The 17,693-nt window shown below is 46.5% G+C and overlaps 2 protein-coding genes across 3 annotated transcripts in view; one reads left to right on the top strand and one right to left on the bottom strand.

Moving 5' to 3' along the window:
• Positions 1-446: 446 nt before the first annotated feature.
• Positions 447-2,862, bottom strand: LOC135982301 (uncharacterized). The gene is made up of 2 exons (XM_065588307.1): positions 1,917-2,862; positions 447-922 (listed from the first exon to the last, which is right to left on the bottom strand). Exons 1-2 carry the CDS (start codon positions 2,491-2,493, stop codon positions 447-449), a joined length of 1,053 nt encoding a protein of 350 aa, XP_065444379.1. The 5' UTR covers positions 2,494-2,862.
• Positions 2,863-6,487: 3,625 nt separating this feature from the next.
• The window catches only part of PDSS2 (decaprenyl diphosphate synthase subunit 2), a 164,143-nt gene continuing 152,937 nt past the window's right edge, over positions 6,488-17,693 (top strand). For both annotated transcript variants that reach the window (XM_065588305.1, XM_005287684.5), the window contains exon 1: positions 6,488-7,233. In XM_065588305.1, coding sequence (XP_065444377.1) covers positions 6,932-7,233 — 302 coding nt within the window. In that variant the 5' untranslated portion in view covers positions 6,488-6,931. The remainder of the gene's footprint in view (positions 7,234-17,693) is intronic.

Genomic DNA, 17,693 nt, shown 5'->3' with positions numbered 1-17,693 from the left:
CCCTCCTGATCGGGACTGTGTGTATGGGGGGGTCTATGTGACTTTGTGGCAGGGGGAGGACGGTTACAGATCCCCTGCTGTGTGGCTCTGTGATCCTGCCTAAGGACCGCCGCTTAAGATCTGTAACTGCCCTCCCCTGCCACAAAGTCACAGAGCAACCCACCCCCCACCACATAACATGAAAACAACCTCCCAGACTAACCAGGGTAACTAGTCACTGCATCACTGCACTGTGTATGTGCCCTGCTGCTGTGCTTGCCCCCGACTATGTACCCTGCCAAAGGTGACTGTCCTGTCCAATTACCAACCCCCTTTCCCATCCTCCTCCAAAAGAACATGATTGAAACAGTAGTTTACAGAAACGTATTTTTTATTATCAACTACACATGGCATTGGGAGGTGAAACTTGGACGGGGGCTTGTGTCAGGCGGGAAGGAAAGAACTTTTCAAATTTTGGGAAATGAGAGCCTTCTGCTACTAGAGCTCTCTGCAGGGGTGGAGTGAGACTTAGCAGGGACTCTGCCGCCTCTCCTTCTTTGCACTTTGGGTGAGGTGGGTATGGGACTTGGTGGCAGGGGAGGGCGGTAAGAGATGGACTGCAGCGGGGCTCTGTCCTCCTGCCTCCGTTCCTGCAGAACATCCACAAGGCGCCGGAGCGTGTCCGTTTGCTCCCTCAGTAGTCCAAGCAGCGTTTGAGTCGCCTGCTGGTCTTCCTGCCGCCACCTCTCCTCCCGATCCATGTTGGCTTGGTGCATTCGGGTCAAGTTCTCCCGCCACTGGGTCTGCTGTGCTGCCTGGGCTTGGGAACAGGACATAAGCTCAGAGAACATGTCCTCCCGTGTCCTCCTCTTCCTACGCCTAATCCACGCTAGCCTCTGGGAGTGTGATTCCAGGCTAGGTTGTGAGACAGTCGCAGATGGGGCTGTGGAAATGGGAAAAAGGGAGTGAATTCCTCAGAAAGAAAAATGTAGTTGTGAACAAAGAACATAGTCTTTCTCTGTGAACAAGACCATGCACAGCACCTATCACATGCGCACTCAGCACAAGGTCGAATTTTCGGCCTTCGCATTCAGTGCCTGGGGTCTTGCACAGCACATTTGAGAAGCGGGGCAGCACAACGGAATTTCTGTTGCAGGCAGACATGGTAAGCCGTACACTTGTGGCAGTTTAAAACTTTTAGATTACCACTGCCCTCATTTCACATTTAAAGCTATGTCAGTTCCTGCAGCCAGCAATCCGGCAAGCGGGAACTCTGCCCCTGTCCCACCCCCTCGCGGCTGTCCCCGGGAACGATCCCTTTCGGCTGCCCCTCTCCCGCCTCCACCGCGTGGCTAAAAACCAGCGGTTACAGTTCTGTCAAGGAACGGGAAAGCAGTCCCAACACTAACATTCCCCTACCTAATTAAAAGCAGGTCACCATGGGTGACATCACCCTGATGAGGATCTCTGAGAGCGACAGACAGAGAATGCTCCGGGAAAGCCTCCAAAGACCAGGGCCGTATGCCGCCCTGCTATGCAGAGCAATGATTCCCGAGTACGTGATAGTCTCGTGGCGCGGCAACGTCTTGTACTTTGGAGGACCCAATAAGGCCGCTCTCCCCAGGAACCTCATGGAACGGCTTTCAAGTTACCTCCAGGAGAGCTTCGTGGAGATATCCCAGGAGGATTACTGCTCTATCCCCGGACATATAGACCGCATTTTACTGTAGCTGCAGTAGCAGGGAATAAACAGTAGAGCGGCTTGTGCAGGACAATCACTGAAAACCGGACATTGCTAGATTTTTTTTCAAAACTTGCACTGCCCATGACTAAACCGTTAAGCGCATAGGGCACACTAATCATGAACAACCCATTCTTTTAATTGTTAATATTCCTGTTTTGTTAAAAATAAATGTTTAGATGTTTACAACACTTACTGGCTGATCCTTCACCAGATTCTGTGTCCGGGGTAACGGCTGGGGACGCTTCGTAGGGGATCTCTGTAAGGGTGATGAAGAGATCCTGGCTGTCGGGGAAATCAGCGTTGTGAGCGCTGCCGACTGCCTCGCCCTCCTCATCTCCTTCCTCATCTTCCCCGTCCCCTAACATGTCTGAGGAACCGGCCGTGGACACTACCCCATCCTCAGAGTCCACGGTCACTGGTGGGGTAGTGGTGGCGGCCACACCGAGGATGGAATGCAGTGCCTCATAGAAACGGGATGTCTGGGGATGGGATCCGGAGCGTCCATTTGCCTCTTTGGTCTTCTGGTAGCCTTGTCTCAGCTCCTTGATTTTCACGCGGCACTGCGTTGCATCCCGGCTGTATCCTCTCTCTGCCATGTCTTTAGAGATCTTCTCGTAGATCTTTGCATTCCGTCTTTTGGATCGGAGCTCGGAAAGCACGGACTCATCGCCCCACACAGCGATGAGATCCAAGACTTCCCGATCAGTCCATGCTGGGGCCCTCTTTCTATTCACAGACTGCACGGCCATCACTGCTGGAGAGCTCTGCATCGTTGCCAGTGCTGCTGTGCTCGCCACGATGTCCAGACAGGAAATGAGATTCAAACTGGCCAGACAGGAAAAGGAATTCCAATTCAAATTTTCCCGGGGCTTTTCCTGTGTGGCTGGTCAGAGCATACGAGCTCGCACTGCTGTCCAGAGCGTCAACAGAGTGGTGCACTGTGGGATAGCTCCCGGAGCTATTAGCGTCGATTTCCATCCACACCTAGCCTAATTCAACATGGCCATGTCGAATTTGGCGCTACTCCCCTCGTCGGGGAGGAGTACAGAAGTCGAATTAAAGAGACCTCTATGTCGAACTAAATAGCATCGCAGTGTGGACGGGTGCAGGGTTAATTCGATGTAACAGCGCTAACTTCGACATAAACGCCTAGTGTAGACCAGGCCTAAGGGTATGTCTACACTACGAGAGTACTTCGATGTCACTTAAATCGAATATGTGGAATCGATATTACAAAGTCGAACGTGTGTTTCCACACTAAGGACAGTAATTCGACTTTGTGAGTCCACACTAACGGGGCAAGCGTCGACATTGGAAGCGGTGCACTGTGGGCAGCTATCCCACAGTTCCCGCAGTCCCCGCTGCCCATTGGAATTCTGGGTCGAGCCCCTAATGCCTGCTGGGGGAAAAAATGTGTCGAGGGTGGTTTTGGGTAACTGTGGTCATCCAACCGTCACTCCCGCCCTCCCTCCCTGAAAGCGCTGGCGGGCAATCAGTTCGCGCACTTTTCTGCTGAGTGACAGCGCGGGCACCACAGCACTGTGAGCATGGAGCCCGCTGCGACCATCGCTGCAGTTATGGCCGTTGTCAACACCTCGCACCTTATCATCCACCTTTTCCAGAGGCAGATGGTGAGAAATCGGGCGAGGAGGCTACGGCAGCGCGATGAGGACATGAAGTCTGAGAGTGGCACAGACCTCTCACAAAGCACGGGACCCTGCGCCGTGGACATCATGGTGGTAATGGGTCATGTTGATGCCGTGGAACGGCGATTCTGGGCACGTGAAACAAGCACTGACTGGTGGGACTGCATAGTGCTGCAGGTCTGGGATGAATCCCAGTGGCTGAGAAACTTTCGCATGCGGAAGGGAACTTTCCTGGAACTTTGTGAGTTGCTGTCCCCTGCCCTGAAGCGCAAGGACACCCGGATGCGAGCAGCCCTGACTGTCCAGAAGCGAGTGGCCATAGCCCTCTGGAAACTTGCCACGCCAGACAGCTACCGGTCAGTTGCGAACCACTTTGGCGTGGGCAAATCTACCGTGGGGGTTGTTGTGATGCAAGTAGCCAAGGCAATCGTTGATGTACTGCTGTCAAAGGTAGTGACCCGGGGAAACGTGGAGGTGATCATAGATGGCTTCGCAGCGATGGGATTCCCAAACTGCGGTGGGGCCATAGATGGAACTCACATCCCTATCTTGGGACCGGACCACCAGGCCAGCCAGTACATTAATCGAAAGGGCTAGTTTTCCATGGTGCTGCAAGCACTGGTGGACCATAGGGGACGTTTTACCAACATCGGGGTAGAGGTTTTTGCCCATGTTAAAAACATCTTACAACTATTTTATTGATAAGCTCTCATGTCACAGTTCAGGGCAACTACACCTCTATTCCCCCTCTGTGGTCTAGCAAAGGCACCCACCCTAAGCTCCCAGCTACTCAGCCATCAGCTCTCTTGGGCAGAGATTGCAAGTCTCTCCCTCCTGACCAGGGTTTTTCCAGGCTGCACAGTTCCCTGCCTATACCGTGAACTCCCAAGCAAGTTAGACTACCTAAGCAGGACGGATTTGCCTTCTTCTCAAGGGCTATAAACAGCATAATTGCTCCTAGTTTATAAGGTGCCACACAGCTTTTTCTAAGCAAGCACATTTATTCTTAAGGTAACAGCATTACAGAGAAAACATATTAAAACAAACAGACAAACAAAAAAAGAACATACCCATATACTAATAAGCTTACCAGAGATCTCCCCAAGTCCAACAAGGGGTCTGATAGGAGTCAGTCCTTCAAGTCCCGCTAAGGGGGTTTTCTGTGGTTACAAGTTCATAACTGCCATGGCTCAGAGCAAGCACACCCATGAATCTATCAGTCACTCCTTTACACAGTTTGGGCCTCTGATCTTGTCCTTGTGTAAGAGATGATCAGCAGACAAATGTCCTCTCCTTCAGTGAAGCTTCAGAAGGCTGAGTTCTTGCATAATTGGAGGGGGTATATTTGCATACACTCCCTCCAGAGATTTCCTGGGAAACCCATTTAACTTTAAAAGTCCATTCTTCTCCAGCCCATTCTTTCAAATAGTCCTTTGAGGCTCATAACACTTCCCAGAGTTTATGTCAGGCATATCACCTCCTAGAGATGGTACATACAATCCCACAATAATACATAAACATTTGCATTTTAAATACAATTAACTCCTAAGATACTTAAACTTAATTCAATAAGGTTTGTCCAGGATATTGCAGGAATTTCCAATATCTGTCACATTTAGCACCTCCATACATGATATTTGGCACATGGATTACCTTGGTGTCTGGGAGTGCCTTTTACAGTGCCCATAATAAAACACCCAGATATGGCTGACTTAGGTTGTCAGCTGGGGATGACTGTGAAGGCTCATGGGTCAGGGGCCAATGATGAGGTCCAAGGATGAGCAGTGGATGAGGAGGCCCCACCCATAGGACCCACTCGAGGAAAGTGAGAGAAACAGGAGGCACATGACAGGGGATGCATGGGGTGGACAAACCTATGTGCTGGCCAAGTGCCACAGGCTCCACCCAGATCCTCCAATCATAATCCAGGAGGTCTCTGATTCTGGTGGCTCCAACCAGGAACAACCTCTGACATACAACAGGGGGCTCTGCCACCTGCACATTAAGGTATGGATTGTGTAGTCGGGGTTCTGCAAGAAGGTCCTCCTCCTGGAGGGGGTGTCACTGGGGGGGGGGGTAACAGGCTCTCTGGGAAGGTACTGGAGGGGCTGTCACTGCGGATGTGACAGGTTCTCTGCGGAGGGACTGGAGGAGGTATCACTGTGGGTGTGACAGGCTCTCTGGAGAGGGACTGGTGGGGTGTCACTGTGGGTGTGATGTGCTCTCTGGGAAGGGACTGGAGGGGGGGTGTGATGGGCTCTCTGGGAAGGTACTGGCAGGGGTGTCACTGTGGGTGTGGTGGGCTCTCTGGGGAGGTGCTGGAGGGGGTGTCACTGGGTGTGTCACGGGCTCTCTGGGCAGGGACTGTATGGGGTATCACTATGGGTGTAACAGGCTCTCTGGGAAAGTACTGGAGGTATCACTGTGGGTGTGATGGACTCTCTGAGGAGGGACTCGAGGGGTATCCCTGTGGGTGTGACGAGCTCTCTGGGGAGTGACTGGAGGGGGTGACATTAGAGGTGATGGGCTCTTTGGGAAAGGACTGTTGGGGGTGTCACTGTAGGTGCGATGGGCTCTTTGGGAAAGGACTGGTGGGGGTGTCACTGTGGGTGCGATGGGCTCTTTGGGAAAGGACTGGTGGGGGTGTCACTGTGGGTGCGATGGGCTCTTTGGGAAAGGGCTGGTGGGGGTGTCACTGTGGGTGCGATGGGCTCTTTGGGAAAGGGCTGGTGGGGGTGTCACTGTGGGTGCGATGGGCTCTTTGGGAAAGGGCTGGTGGGGGTGTCACTGTGGGTGCGATGGGCTCTTTGGGAAAGGGCTGGTGGGGGTGTCACTGTGGGTGTGATGGGCTCTTTGGGAAAGGGCTGGTGGGGGTGTCACTGTGGGTGTGACGGGGTCTCTGGGAAGGGACTGGTGTTGGTGTCACTGGGGGTCTGACGGGCTTCTTTGGGATGAGGGGGCTGCCTTGGGTGTTTCATCCTGCAGCCTCCCCCATACGGGAAGCAGCGGAGACAGGACGGGTGGATTGGAAGCAAATCCCTCCCTCGCCCCCCGCCCCTCCTCCCAGCTGAAGCCGGAAAGTGAGGAAGCGGGAAGGGTTCTAATTCCATGATCGTCGTTGCTTTACGTCTTGTGTTTTGCGACAGCTAAGATGGCTGCCCCCATGGCACAAGCAGCCCGGGCTGCCGGCTGTGGAGGCAGAGCGAGCATGCCCCTTGGGGAGCGGCGATAGCAGTAGCATAGCCCCTGCTGGGGAGTGGGGCCGGGCAGCCCCGCGTCCCAGGCAGGGAGAAGGGGACCCGGGTCGCAGGGGTTGAGGGCCCGGGGGCCAGGCGCTGCGCGCTGCACAGAGGGGGTGGCTTCGTATCCGGCCGCCCCTGGAGAGGAGCCTGTTGGCGGCGGTGACAGCAGTTGGGGTACAGTCGGGCACGGGGGCACTGAGGGGCTGCGGCAGGAGAACGGGGGGCTGGGCAGCATTAGCGCAGCTAGGCTGGGCGCGGTGCGCGAAAGCTATTGGGGGGCGAAGCGCAGGGGTGGGGGAGTCTATTAAGGGGCTGGGATAATGTGTCCCCTGGTGTTGTTGCGTTGGAGGGGCAGCTGCTCCCGGCTGCTGCTGCCGCCGCCCCCCGGACTGTGGTCTGCGCGGGGGGGAGGCGGCGGAGTGCGGTGGCGGAGGGGCCTGTTCTCGGGTTCCCCGTCTGCTGCGTCTCACTGGAGTAAAGTGGTGTCCGAGGCTGAGAAGATCGTGGGGTATCCGACCTCGTTTATGAGCCTCCGCTGTCTGCTGAGCGACGAGCTGAGCAACATCGCCATGCAGGTCCGCAAGTTGGTTGGGACCAAGCACCCGCTGCTGAACACCGCCAGGTAAACACCGGGGCCCACGCCCCTTCTGCCATGGGTCCCCTTATTCATATTTTGTGATTGTAATACATAAGATGGAGGTAACCTGTCTTCCTCCACTGAGACTCCTGTTATCCCTTCCACGAAGGGAAACCTGCCTTTGATAATGTCTGGACTGTGAATAGTTGCTCTTTAATCAGGGCTCTTGGTCTGGTACAAAGTGAGATTTTTTAAGTCCTTAGGGAAATTGTAGATGTCACATTACAACATACTCCTTTTCTCAAAGTCATCCGCTTTCAAAGGAGAGAGACTAACCTACACATTCCCAGCAAAGTCTTCTGTCTAATAATGGATGATCTCTTATTTGATGTTTGCATAGAGCTTACCTCAGTGGGGACCTGACCTTAGCTGCGTCACTAGGTGCTACTGTAATAGAAATAATAAGACTTATTGAGCTTGGTTTATTTGTCAGGAGTTCAGGATTATGAAGCTCAGCTAAGAGGGAGGTTGGCTGTATACATAAGGCTATGTTGTTGATTATGTTAACTGTAGCACTTTCCATTTTAAAGGGTTTTAAAACAACTGACACATTCTCTTGGAAATCCTATCTTAAACTGTGCTACACTTTTTTTGTTTAGGCATACAGTCCACAGAAATGGAATTTGAATTTCCTTGCATCCATTTTTATTCAAAAATTTGTCCCCTTTCAGTACATCAGTTGGAGAGTGAGTGATTTATCACATTTAGAATATGCCAAGAACTGTCTCACTGTACAAAGCTAACCTTTCTTCATTAACCATTGTACTTTCCAAATGTTGAGAACCACATTTGGAAGAAACCATCCAAATGAAGGAAAACAGGAAAAACTAGTCAAGTAAAGATCTCAGAATTATGCATATGTTAAACATATATTTTGTTAACAAGACTTTTTCAGACCATTTCTAGTGTTAGAAAATTAAGATGGTTACTGGCAAGTTTGTCCAGGGTGGTGGGACATTTGAACTCAAGGGACAGGATCATCTCACTCAGTTATTGTGAAGGCAAAATGCTGATGAAGATGTACATGCTCACAAATAATCAAAAGCAAGGTTTGTTCTGGACAGTATTTCTTTTTCAATTTCAAGACACAAGAATTTGTGTCCAGATTACAGAACTTTTAAAGTATATTGTGTTGGTATGTTCTTGTGACTTAAAAAAAAAATTGTGTCTCCTTCAAAAGATGGTATTTTACATACTCCTATCACTAGAGTGGAAGAGATGTTATTGGTGAAAGTATATTGAAGGTTAACAGGACTCAGATTTTGTATGCATGGGCTTTTGTGAACAGGTTTAAAATGAAAAGTAACTTTTGTTCCAAACAAATGCTTAATTTCTCTTTTTAAAAGAAAATCCCAGTTGCCTAGTTTTCATGAGCAACTTTATAACACTTGTGTTTCAAACTCTGAATTAGTTACTATAAAAATATAAGATATGGAATGCTTGGATTGACTTTTCTCCAGATGTTAGATTAAGTATGCCAGGATAGTGTAATATATGCACAATTCTGATTGCATTGATCAAATTGTTAAAATATAGAGATAATAAAAGATAATTATATAGTTTTAATAAAAACTATTAAAAAGAAATATCATTTACTTTTTGTGGACTTTTGGCGTATTTGATGCCAGTAGGTTTTCAGTAAAAGGCATATCTATTGAAGATTGGTGCAAAAATCCACTTTTCTAAAAAAAACAAAGACAATCAAGAATACTGTATTTTATTCACACTTTCTTTTGTCTTAACATCCCCTGAGAAGGATATCACTTCTTTCAGATAAATGTTATGGCCAGTGTATCATTTATACTATCACTAAAGGAAATAGAACTGTTCATGTGCATAAATTATGGGACACTGTTTACTTTGTAGCCATTTTATCCTAGGGTGGGTAGTGGGGAAACAGCTGCGTTTTAGTTCCATATAGAATTGCCTGTCATGATAGACATAAGTAAGCCTAGATACAGTGTTCATGGATTACTACAGAAAGAAAAGGCTTGGATTATCAGGGTTCTTTCAAGTGGAGTTTTTGCTCCTTGCAGGTTTTGGACTATATCTTAATTTTCATTTGTATCCAAACACTTAAACTGAGAGGTACAGTAGCTTTAAGATGGCACAGTTTCTGGTAATTTTTAAAAATGATTTAAAAATCAACAAGTATTCAATCACCTCAAAATTTGCATTCTAATTTAAATGAATTTGTCATCCCAATACTTGCTTATCAGTTAAAAACAGCTGTTTCCAAATATTGCTTCATAGTGTGGGAACTGTTTCCAGTTCCTCTGTCTGTAACTTCTTGTAACGGGCTCTCACTCACCTCTCATGAGCATCCCCTGTCTCAGTGTGTGCCTGCACACTCTCTCTCTCTCTCTCTCTCTCTCTCTCTCTCTCTTTGTGATGAGTCTTCGGTGACTCTGAGCCGAGTCCCACAGAGTCTGTATGTGAAATACAAATCAAACCCCTTCTGTGATATAAGTACAACAGGGGGCCTATCTCAATGCTCTCTAAATCTCTATCTGCAGCCATGTTCCTGGGCTTGATCCTCAATCAGTCCAACAGGGCATATTACAGTATCCTGGTTCAAACGGTCTCTCAGCCCCTTTGGGCACTCTCAAATTGTCCCTGTTCTTTAAGCAGTCCCAGCCATCACATCCACCAGGGTTCTCTCCCTAGAGACTCTTTGCCTCTCTGGGCTTTTCTAGCCCCAACTCTTCTGCTGGGCCACTAAACGAGTTCAGTTCCTCTTCTGGGGTGCATCAAAGTCCAGATCACTTTCCTAGTGGCTGCAGGGGGAGGGGGAAAGAGACTCAGGCCCACCCTCTATTCCAGGGACCATCTAGATAGCAGCCATCCACTGCATGCCTTTAGTTAAGCTGCATTACTGCTACAATTGTCTGGGTCACATCCCCATGGACACAGCTAATTCTTCACCCTCATCTCTGGGCCTTGTCCTTGTTGAGTCCCAGCAGCCAGTCCGGAGCTCCTTTGCGTTCCCCCGGGTCTCTGCCAGAACTTCTCTGTCCAAGGTCCCATAGCTCCCTCAGCCAGCCAGGCACACTATCCATGCTCTGTCATCAAGGAACTGATCTCTGCTCTGCAACTCCTTTTATATGGGCCTGCTGGGCCTGGATTGGCTGCTTCCGGCAGCTCCTCTCTGGCTCTGTCCCATGCCACTGCTCTAGGCTGCTTGGAGGACTCTCTCCACTTCCCTTTTCTGGGGCGGGGTCTGGCAGGTCCACAAGGCTCCAGAAGGTGGTCTCAGGGCCTAGTCCACTTTATCACATTTGTGTAAATATAAGCACACTCATATAATATCAGGGTTGGAAAAAACCTCAGGAGGTCATCTAGTCCAATCCCCTGTTCAAAGCAGGATCAATCCCCAAATTTTTATCCTTGTTCCCTAAACGGCCCCCTCAAGGATTGAACTCACAACCCTGGGTTTAGCAGGCCAATGCTCAAACCACTGAGCTACCCCTCTGATTTAGGTGTAAATTACCCATAAAACATCGTAATCTGTTACTTATTAAAAATAGTGAGGTAAAAAGAGTTACTTTAATATCTTGGAGTTTTCGCTTTTGTGCTTTTTACCAAAGATGCCTTTGTAAACTGAGTTACAAATACTCACTGCACTATTACATAATTTCATTCCTTCTGAAATCTCACTGTAACAGTGTTGCACAGTTGGAGGACACTAGAGTTGTATCGTTATATTTAGGAGAGTATTTAGCTTGAAGACTCTTGATTAGTGGTGAGGGTGCATGAGCAGGTAAGAACCTGGTTTGCTGTAGGATCCCAGGCCAAGTTTGCAGAGGTGGCAATTACGAAAAACATTTCTGTATTTATAAACTAAACCATTACTACAACACACACGGAAACCCTGACGAAGCATCTGACGAAGTGGGCATTCACCCACGAAAGCTTATGTTTCAATACATCTGTTAGTCTTAAAGGTGCCACAGGACTCTGTTGCTTTTCATGGAAACCCTAGTAATTGTTTACCAAGTCATTTTTCAGAGTAGAACTGTTTCTGAATGTAAATTTCCTTAACTCTGTTACCACCTCATTAAAACTGAAAGTGTGTTAAACATTTAATTTCACAATTAATTAGGATGACTATGAATCCCTGAAAACCGTATAGCTGTGTTTTCATTGCCTTTATCTGGTGTCCCTATTTTTTGCAAAGCTGACAGTATTGTACTGGTTAAGGAGGAGGGGACAGGGACAGGGGTTTGTGTGAACCCTGGGAGCCTGGCCAACAAGCTGAGCTGTTGAAATTGACATCAGGCTGCCAGAACCGGCATGTGCTGCCTCTTGTGGTGTTGCTCTGCACTCCATCACCCATAAGCCCTCTCGGTGAGATACATTCCACCCAACAGATGAGACCACTGCTACAAGGTCAGATTAACATGGAGTTGCTTGCTCTGACTCTGGGCAGTGGTTCAATTGGTGTGCAGGCTTCTAGTGACCCAGCCTGTGCAGACATCTGTTTTCCTACTCCTCCTCATCCATACCCCAGGGGCAAGCAGGACACTGCAGAACAAAGATAGTAATGTCATCTCTTGTGATACTTAAACACCCAGCTCCAAGAGTCATGAGAATCTCAGCTTTCATTTAAAAATAAAGTTTTTAGCCCTCATGTCTGACAGAGAAAAGCTTGGAAATGTGAACCCTAAAGACTCTCAACCTAAAGGTAAATACAATCCCTCCTCCTCTGATATTTATTATTTTTTAAAAAAATCTTTTTTTTTTTTTTTTTAAATACAAACTAGATATTTGGGGGCCTGACTCATGATTTTTGAATGCTTCAGGTTGGCAGTACTGAGAGTCTGTTTCTAGGGGAAGGGACAAGTGATTGTGTTAGACATGTATACCAGGTGTTCCATTTTTTTCCTTTTGAAGACTGACAATCCATTAATGCTTTTTATTTATTTTTTGCACTACAGTCTATTTCAGGGGTCTCAAACTCAAATGATCACAAGGGCCACATGAGGCCCTCGGGCCAATGCACTAGTCCTCATCACTGACACCTCTCTCTCGGTGCCCCCGGCCCCACCCTCACGCCACCCCTTCCATGAGGCCCTGCCCCTGCCCTGTCTCTTCTCCACCTCCTCCCCTGAGCGCGCGGCTCCCTGCTCCTCCCCCCTCTCTCCTGGAAAGTGCTAAGCGCCACCAACAGTAATGCACCTCACTCAAAGGACAAAACACGCACTTAGTTAGATTTACTTCTGTTAAAGCCCCCCCACTGCACTGGGCTGCACCACCACTCCACCCCTGCTCTGCCTCTTCCAGGGGTGGCAGGTTTGTATAAATTTTGGTGGTGCCCAGAACCTGCGCCCCCCCCCCCCCCCGAAACTCCACCCTCACCTGCCTAAGGCTCTGGGAGGGAGTTTGGGTGGGGGAGGAGGTCTGGGGTGCAGGCTCTGGTATGGAGTTTGGGTGCTGGGTGCAGGCTCCAGGCAGGGGGTGGAGGGTGCAGGCTCTGGGATGGAGTTTGGGGATAGGAGGGGGTGCAGGGATGAGGGCTGTGGGGCTGGGGATGAGGGGTTTGGGGCATTGGAGAGGCTCAGAACTAGGGCAGAAGGGAAGGGGAAGGGCAGCCTGTCCTGGCCAGAGTGGAGGGGGGCACTAGGACCCTGAGGCAGCAGGTGATGCCGGAAGCCGGCAGAGCGGAGTGGAGTCAGCATGAGCTGCAGGCTCCGGGGCAGTAAGTGAGCCCAGGGGACACTCGGGGGAGATGCGTGGGGGTGGCAGGCGGGGCCGGGGGAGAGACCTGGCCCCAAACATTGGGGAGCAGCGAGCAGGGAGCTTAGCTGCCACATAAAATAACTTGGGGCGCAGGGAGCTTGGTGGGCTGCAGGGAAGAGCTCCGCGGGCTGCGTGTGTTTGAGACCCCTGGTCTATTTGGACTGCAGAAATAGACTGGTTAGTTTCACTTTTGTTTTTTGTCAGGTCCACTTTGTGATTCATGCACTGTCAGGAGGAGGGTTTATAAATTAACACTTGTTTCTTGAATCCTACCCCAGGACAACATATATGGAAGATGTGTGAAGGAAAATGGTAAATTAGGGGAATAAAGTCCTGGTGGCGTGGTGGTAACTTCCTGCGAAGAGCAGGAGCTAATGACTAGTTGCACCAGACACTTTGATTTGTTAAACTTATAAATATTTATAAGTTTATAAAAGAATGAACTGTGATTCAGAGGTGGATTAGAGCTGATAGATTTTACAAAAGCAGTGAGTTTTAAGGAGAGAATTGAACAAGGAGTAGGTGATTGTTAATGTTTGAGGCATAATGGTAGCATGGAAGAAGGTGGCAAGCCATGAATTAGGTGGACCATATTCCTTTAATCTACCTAGTTGCTGAACTAGAAACACAGAACAAATTATTCAAGAATAATAGTGTTTACTAGTTAGGATATAACATTTTCATGTGTGGTAAACTTTAGTAGTTGGTCATCTTTTCCCTTAATCTTACCAATTTTCAATATTGGGAAACATCAGAAATAATCCCATTTCTTAATGGCATTTTAAGAAAATACTTCAGGTAGCAGAATGACCTACTGAAAATGGTTTAGTCTGGATGATTGGTATCTGTAGACGGAGGGAGTGCATGTGTTTTCTTATTTGGATGTCTGGTTGATCTGCCTTGAATAGATGTGGAGATTTGTTCTACCGCTGGGATGCTGGAGTCATGAGGGCCAGTTTCTGTTTTGTCTGCACAGGTTCATTGGGGTAAAACTTTTTCTCCCTCTGCCAATTAAAACTGTTTTGACTGAGCATTAGTAGCTTTCTTCTATGTTACATTTAAAATGTATTGTTTTCAGGGCTTGAAAAACACAGATGCCCACTTACTTGCCAGTGGCTAATGAAACTTTCTCTGAAAGTAGCCAGCAACAGGATAGTGAAATTGACAAGTAATGTATCTGGTCACTTTATAGCTTCTGCCTGTAGACAGCTTCAAAAACTGATGATGATGAAGTTTCACTGAGTTGCTGAGGATGTAAGGGACCTCAGAGGCATAGACTCAATCTTCTGCTGCTGGGTGGGAGGTTAAAACAAGTTCTTTTTTTTTAAATTTTGCAACATGTTATAATGAAAGTTTTATAAAATATGTGTCTGCATCATGGAGGTGATTTGAACATCCATGATGTTAACTATAAGGGCATCAATCCTGTAATGACATTCTTACAAATGGATCCCTGTGCTTACATGGAACCCTATTGAAGTAGTTGAAAGCACTAACAACCACCACCGCCACTAAAGCAGACTATTCTGGTATAGTAATCGCTGGCAGTACTATCAGAAATGTGACGAGATTTCTCATATTTGGTATATCTGCCACTAATTGCATAACTATTGATATATTTGTCTTTAGATAGTGTAGAGTAGTAAAACACATGAAGGCTTTACATGTTAGGAGTGTTGGATAAACTGAAACTGCTAATCAAGTATTAGGCATGGGTTTCTGCCACCATATTCATAGCCAAAAGAGTGATTCTAAGAATCTGGAGATTTGGTTTCTTCGTATGTATTTTGGCAGAATGAACTGTTAAGGAGAGCTCTTATGAGGGGAAAAAATAAGTTTTTGTTAGGTAGAAAGAACTGGAAGAACTGGACATAGCTTCTGCATATGTGTGTAAGGCGCTCCAGTCCATATTAATCTGATCACCTTTGTATTTTTCCTCTAATCTCTTGCTTTAACTTTAATTTACAGTTCAACCTTGAATATTGTCTTGTGGCGATTTGGGCAAGGATGTTTGGGTGTCTGTTACGCTACATCGCCCTCAGCACCTGGCTGCAGCAAGGAGGAATATGAGAAACAAATATGTGCTACTATTCTCTCCTTCCCAGATAGTTTTTTTGGTTCACTTTCCACATGAATAGTACCATGTCCTGTCACTGCTGCTTCACGCTTTGGCCAGTAGCAGTGTGAAATTGACATCATTCTTATCAATTTGACTTGTTACCAGAGAGTTTTGAGCAACTCTATGGGAAAACTGTCTGTCAGCAGACTCGGGAAGACAGAACTGCATCAGTTATCATTCAGTTCACATCTGGAAGGTTAACTACACAACAATAAAGGTTATAAAGTTTTTTTGGTTTTGTTTTTGTTTTTTTAATAAAATGAATGATTCAATTCTGTTGAAATTTGTGATGTAGAGCTCCTCAGTTGCAAGGGCATCCTTCACTCTAATTGGATTATTCAAGTCCTTATTAAAAAGTGTGGGATTTGTGTTAAACAAAATTCAATTCAAAATTGATTTCTAGAGCAACTTTCATATGGTCCTTTTGGTGGTGGTGACCTATTTCAGAATCAATGTGTATGGTAATTTTAATTCTGTAATACATTCAGTGTGATTGAGTTAAATTGATAGCATGCTTGCAATGCACTGACATCTCTTGGTTGACAGTGTCACCTCTTGAGATTTTTGTGTGTGTGTGTACACTTGCTGTACTGTCCTGCCACTGTGAGGATGTGATAGGTAATGGTCCCAAACAAGCAATCCTAAAGAATTAAAATGTAAAAATATTGACTTTGCATATAATCTTATCTTTTCATTTTCTAAGATTCACTTTTTATTTGTACAGTATTCATAATTTAGTGCTCATGAAAGGAATGGGAACTCATGGTATAAAAACCATGCTATAGATAGTACTAGCTTTTAGCTATAGTGAATAGTGTATTAGTAGTTTTGTCATTCATTGTATAAGCTCCTCCACACAAATATTACCAAAGCACATCTAGTCATAAGGTACAACAATCTTTCTAGCTGAATCCTTTGCCTCTCCTAAGCAAAGTACAATTTGGTGTCAGTTTTGTGATGTGGACTTACAATAACTAGGGATTTGGCTGAGATAATTAAATCCATTTTCACATTTGACAACTTCACATTTATTATTATTGCTAGAATTTTCATTTAAGCATCTGCAGTGAACCCAGGTTTTCAATACTTATACGCATAGTGCCTTAGCCTGCCATGCAAAACAGTCTTGGTAAATGAAATGTGCTCAGTAGGAGAAGAGGCTGGCTAGTATATCCTGATGTAAATAATTCCAACAGAAAATGTGGTCTTCTTGACATCAATCATTTTTAATATTTTCATATGGAATCTAGATTTCCATGGGAGCACTTGCGTTATGCTGATTTGTTGCAGAGAGTACATTTCTTGCAAGTCTTAACATTTCAGCAGAATTTCACATACAACTCATTTTGGCAAAATGGAAAGCTTTGGGATTTCTTAACTTTGATTCAGCGCATATGAAGAAGAAATTGAATGTATAATGAACCGAATATGAATGCCAGTCAGCCCTGACAAGAGATGGCACAAATGACAGCTAGTTACTGTTACAAAAATGAGATGAGCTTAAACTAAAAGAACAAATGGGAATACCCGACAAAGGATCAGTCTGGACTGACTTGTGATGCCATTAACCTGCTGCACACTCATTGTACTTGACACACATAGTATCATCAGCTCTTTTAAAAAACGGCAACTATTTAGGTTCACATATACTCTTCTTCACTGTATAGCACAACTGAACTGTAATTTGTATATACAAGTATTAGAAATTGAATGTACTACGGGGCTAGTGACATGTCAGCGTGTTTGTTTCTGGCAGCAAAAGACAACTGATGAATAAGTTCAAAAAACAATACCACATTTCTGAATAAAGAAGAAAATTGTGGGTATTTATATAATAAAGTGAAGTAGTTTAAAAGCAATTTTCTTTCTAAACCAGGAAGGGAATTACTCACTAAATATGCCTTACACAAACTACAAATAATAATAAATGTCACAGCACAAAGTTTAGATACTTGATAGGATATGTCTACACCACTTCTAGACACCAACGGCTGGCTTGTGCTGACTTGGGCTTGTGGGGCTTGGGCTGGGGGCTGTCTCATTGCTGTGTAGAGTTCCAGGCTTGGGATGGAGCCCAAGTCTGAAAGTCTACACAGCAGTAAGACAGCCCTGCAGCCCGAGCCTCGCGAGCCCGAGCCGTAGACATACCCTTAGAGTCAGAATTGTACTTACAGCCCAGGGCTCTATTTTGTTACTTGTGATATTTTTCTCCTCTCTTTTGCTTCTGCATTTAAAAAGGCTAAAATTCAGTTTCCAAGCTTGGTTTTTTTTCTTAAGGCTTTTTTAATTGAATCAGTTACTTCAGTAACTTTTAGAATCCATTTGTGACAACTCTTGTTTATTAGATATTCTCTTTCCTTCTGTCCACCTTTTCTTTCACAACAGTTGCCTTCTACTGTCTCCCCCTGGTATTCTAGAACAACATTAGGGCCCAGTTTATTATTATTTGAGGTCATCCGTCTCAAAATTCCACTGGCATGATAATGCAGATTCCCTTACAGTTATATTGTACTTTATATTACATGAATAAATTTCTAGACTTTCACAAAGAGGACAAACATAAAAAGCTAGGAAAGCTGGAAGGAGG

Source organism: Chrysemys picta, chromosome 3 (assembly GCF_011386835.1).
Source record: "Chrysemys picta bellii isolate R12L10 chromosome 3, ASM1138683v2, whole genome shotgun sequence".
Classification (NCBI taxonomy): Eukaryota; Metazoa; Chordata; order Testudines; family Emydidae; genus Chrysemys; species Chrysemys picta.
Note: the sequence above shows the minus strand (reverse complement) of the source record. Positions and strands in the feature narration are given on the sequence as shown.

Coding starts and splice junctions, on each gene's coding strand:
- LOC135982301 (XM_065588307.1), bottom strand. CDS start 2,493: ATGCAGAGCTCTCCAGCAGTGATGGCCGTGCAGTCTGTGAATAGAAAG. Junction 923..1,916: donor ATCTGGTGAAGGATCAGCCA/GTAAGTGTTGTA, acceptor CCATTTCCACAG/CCCCATCTGCGACTGTCTCA.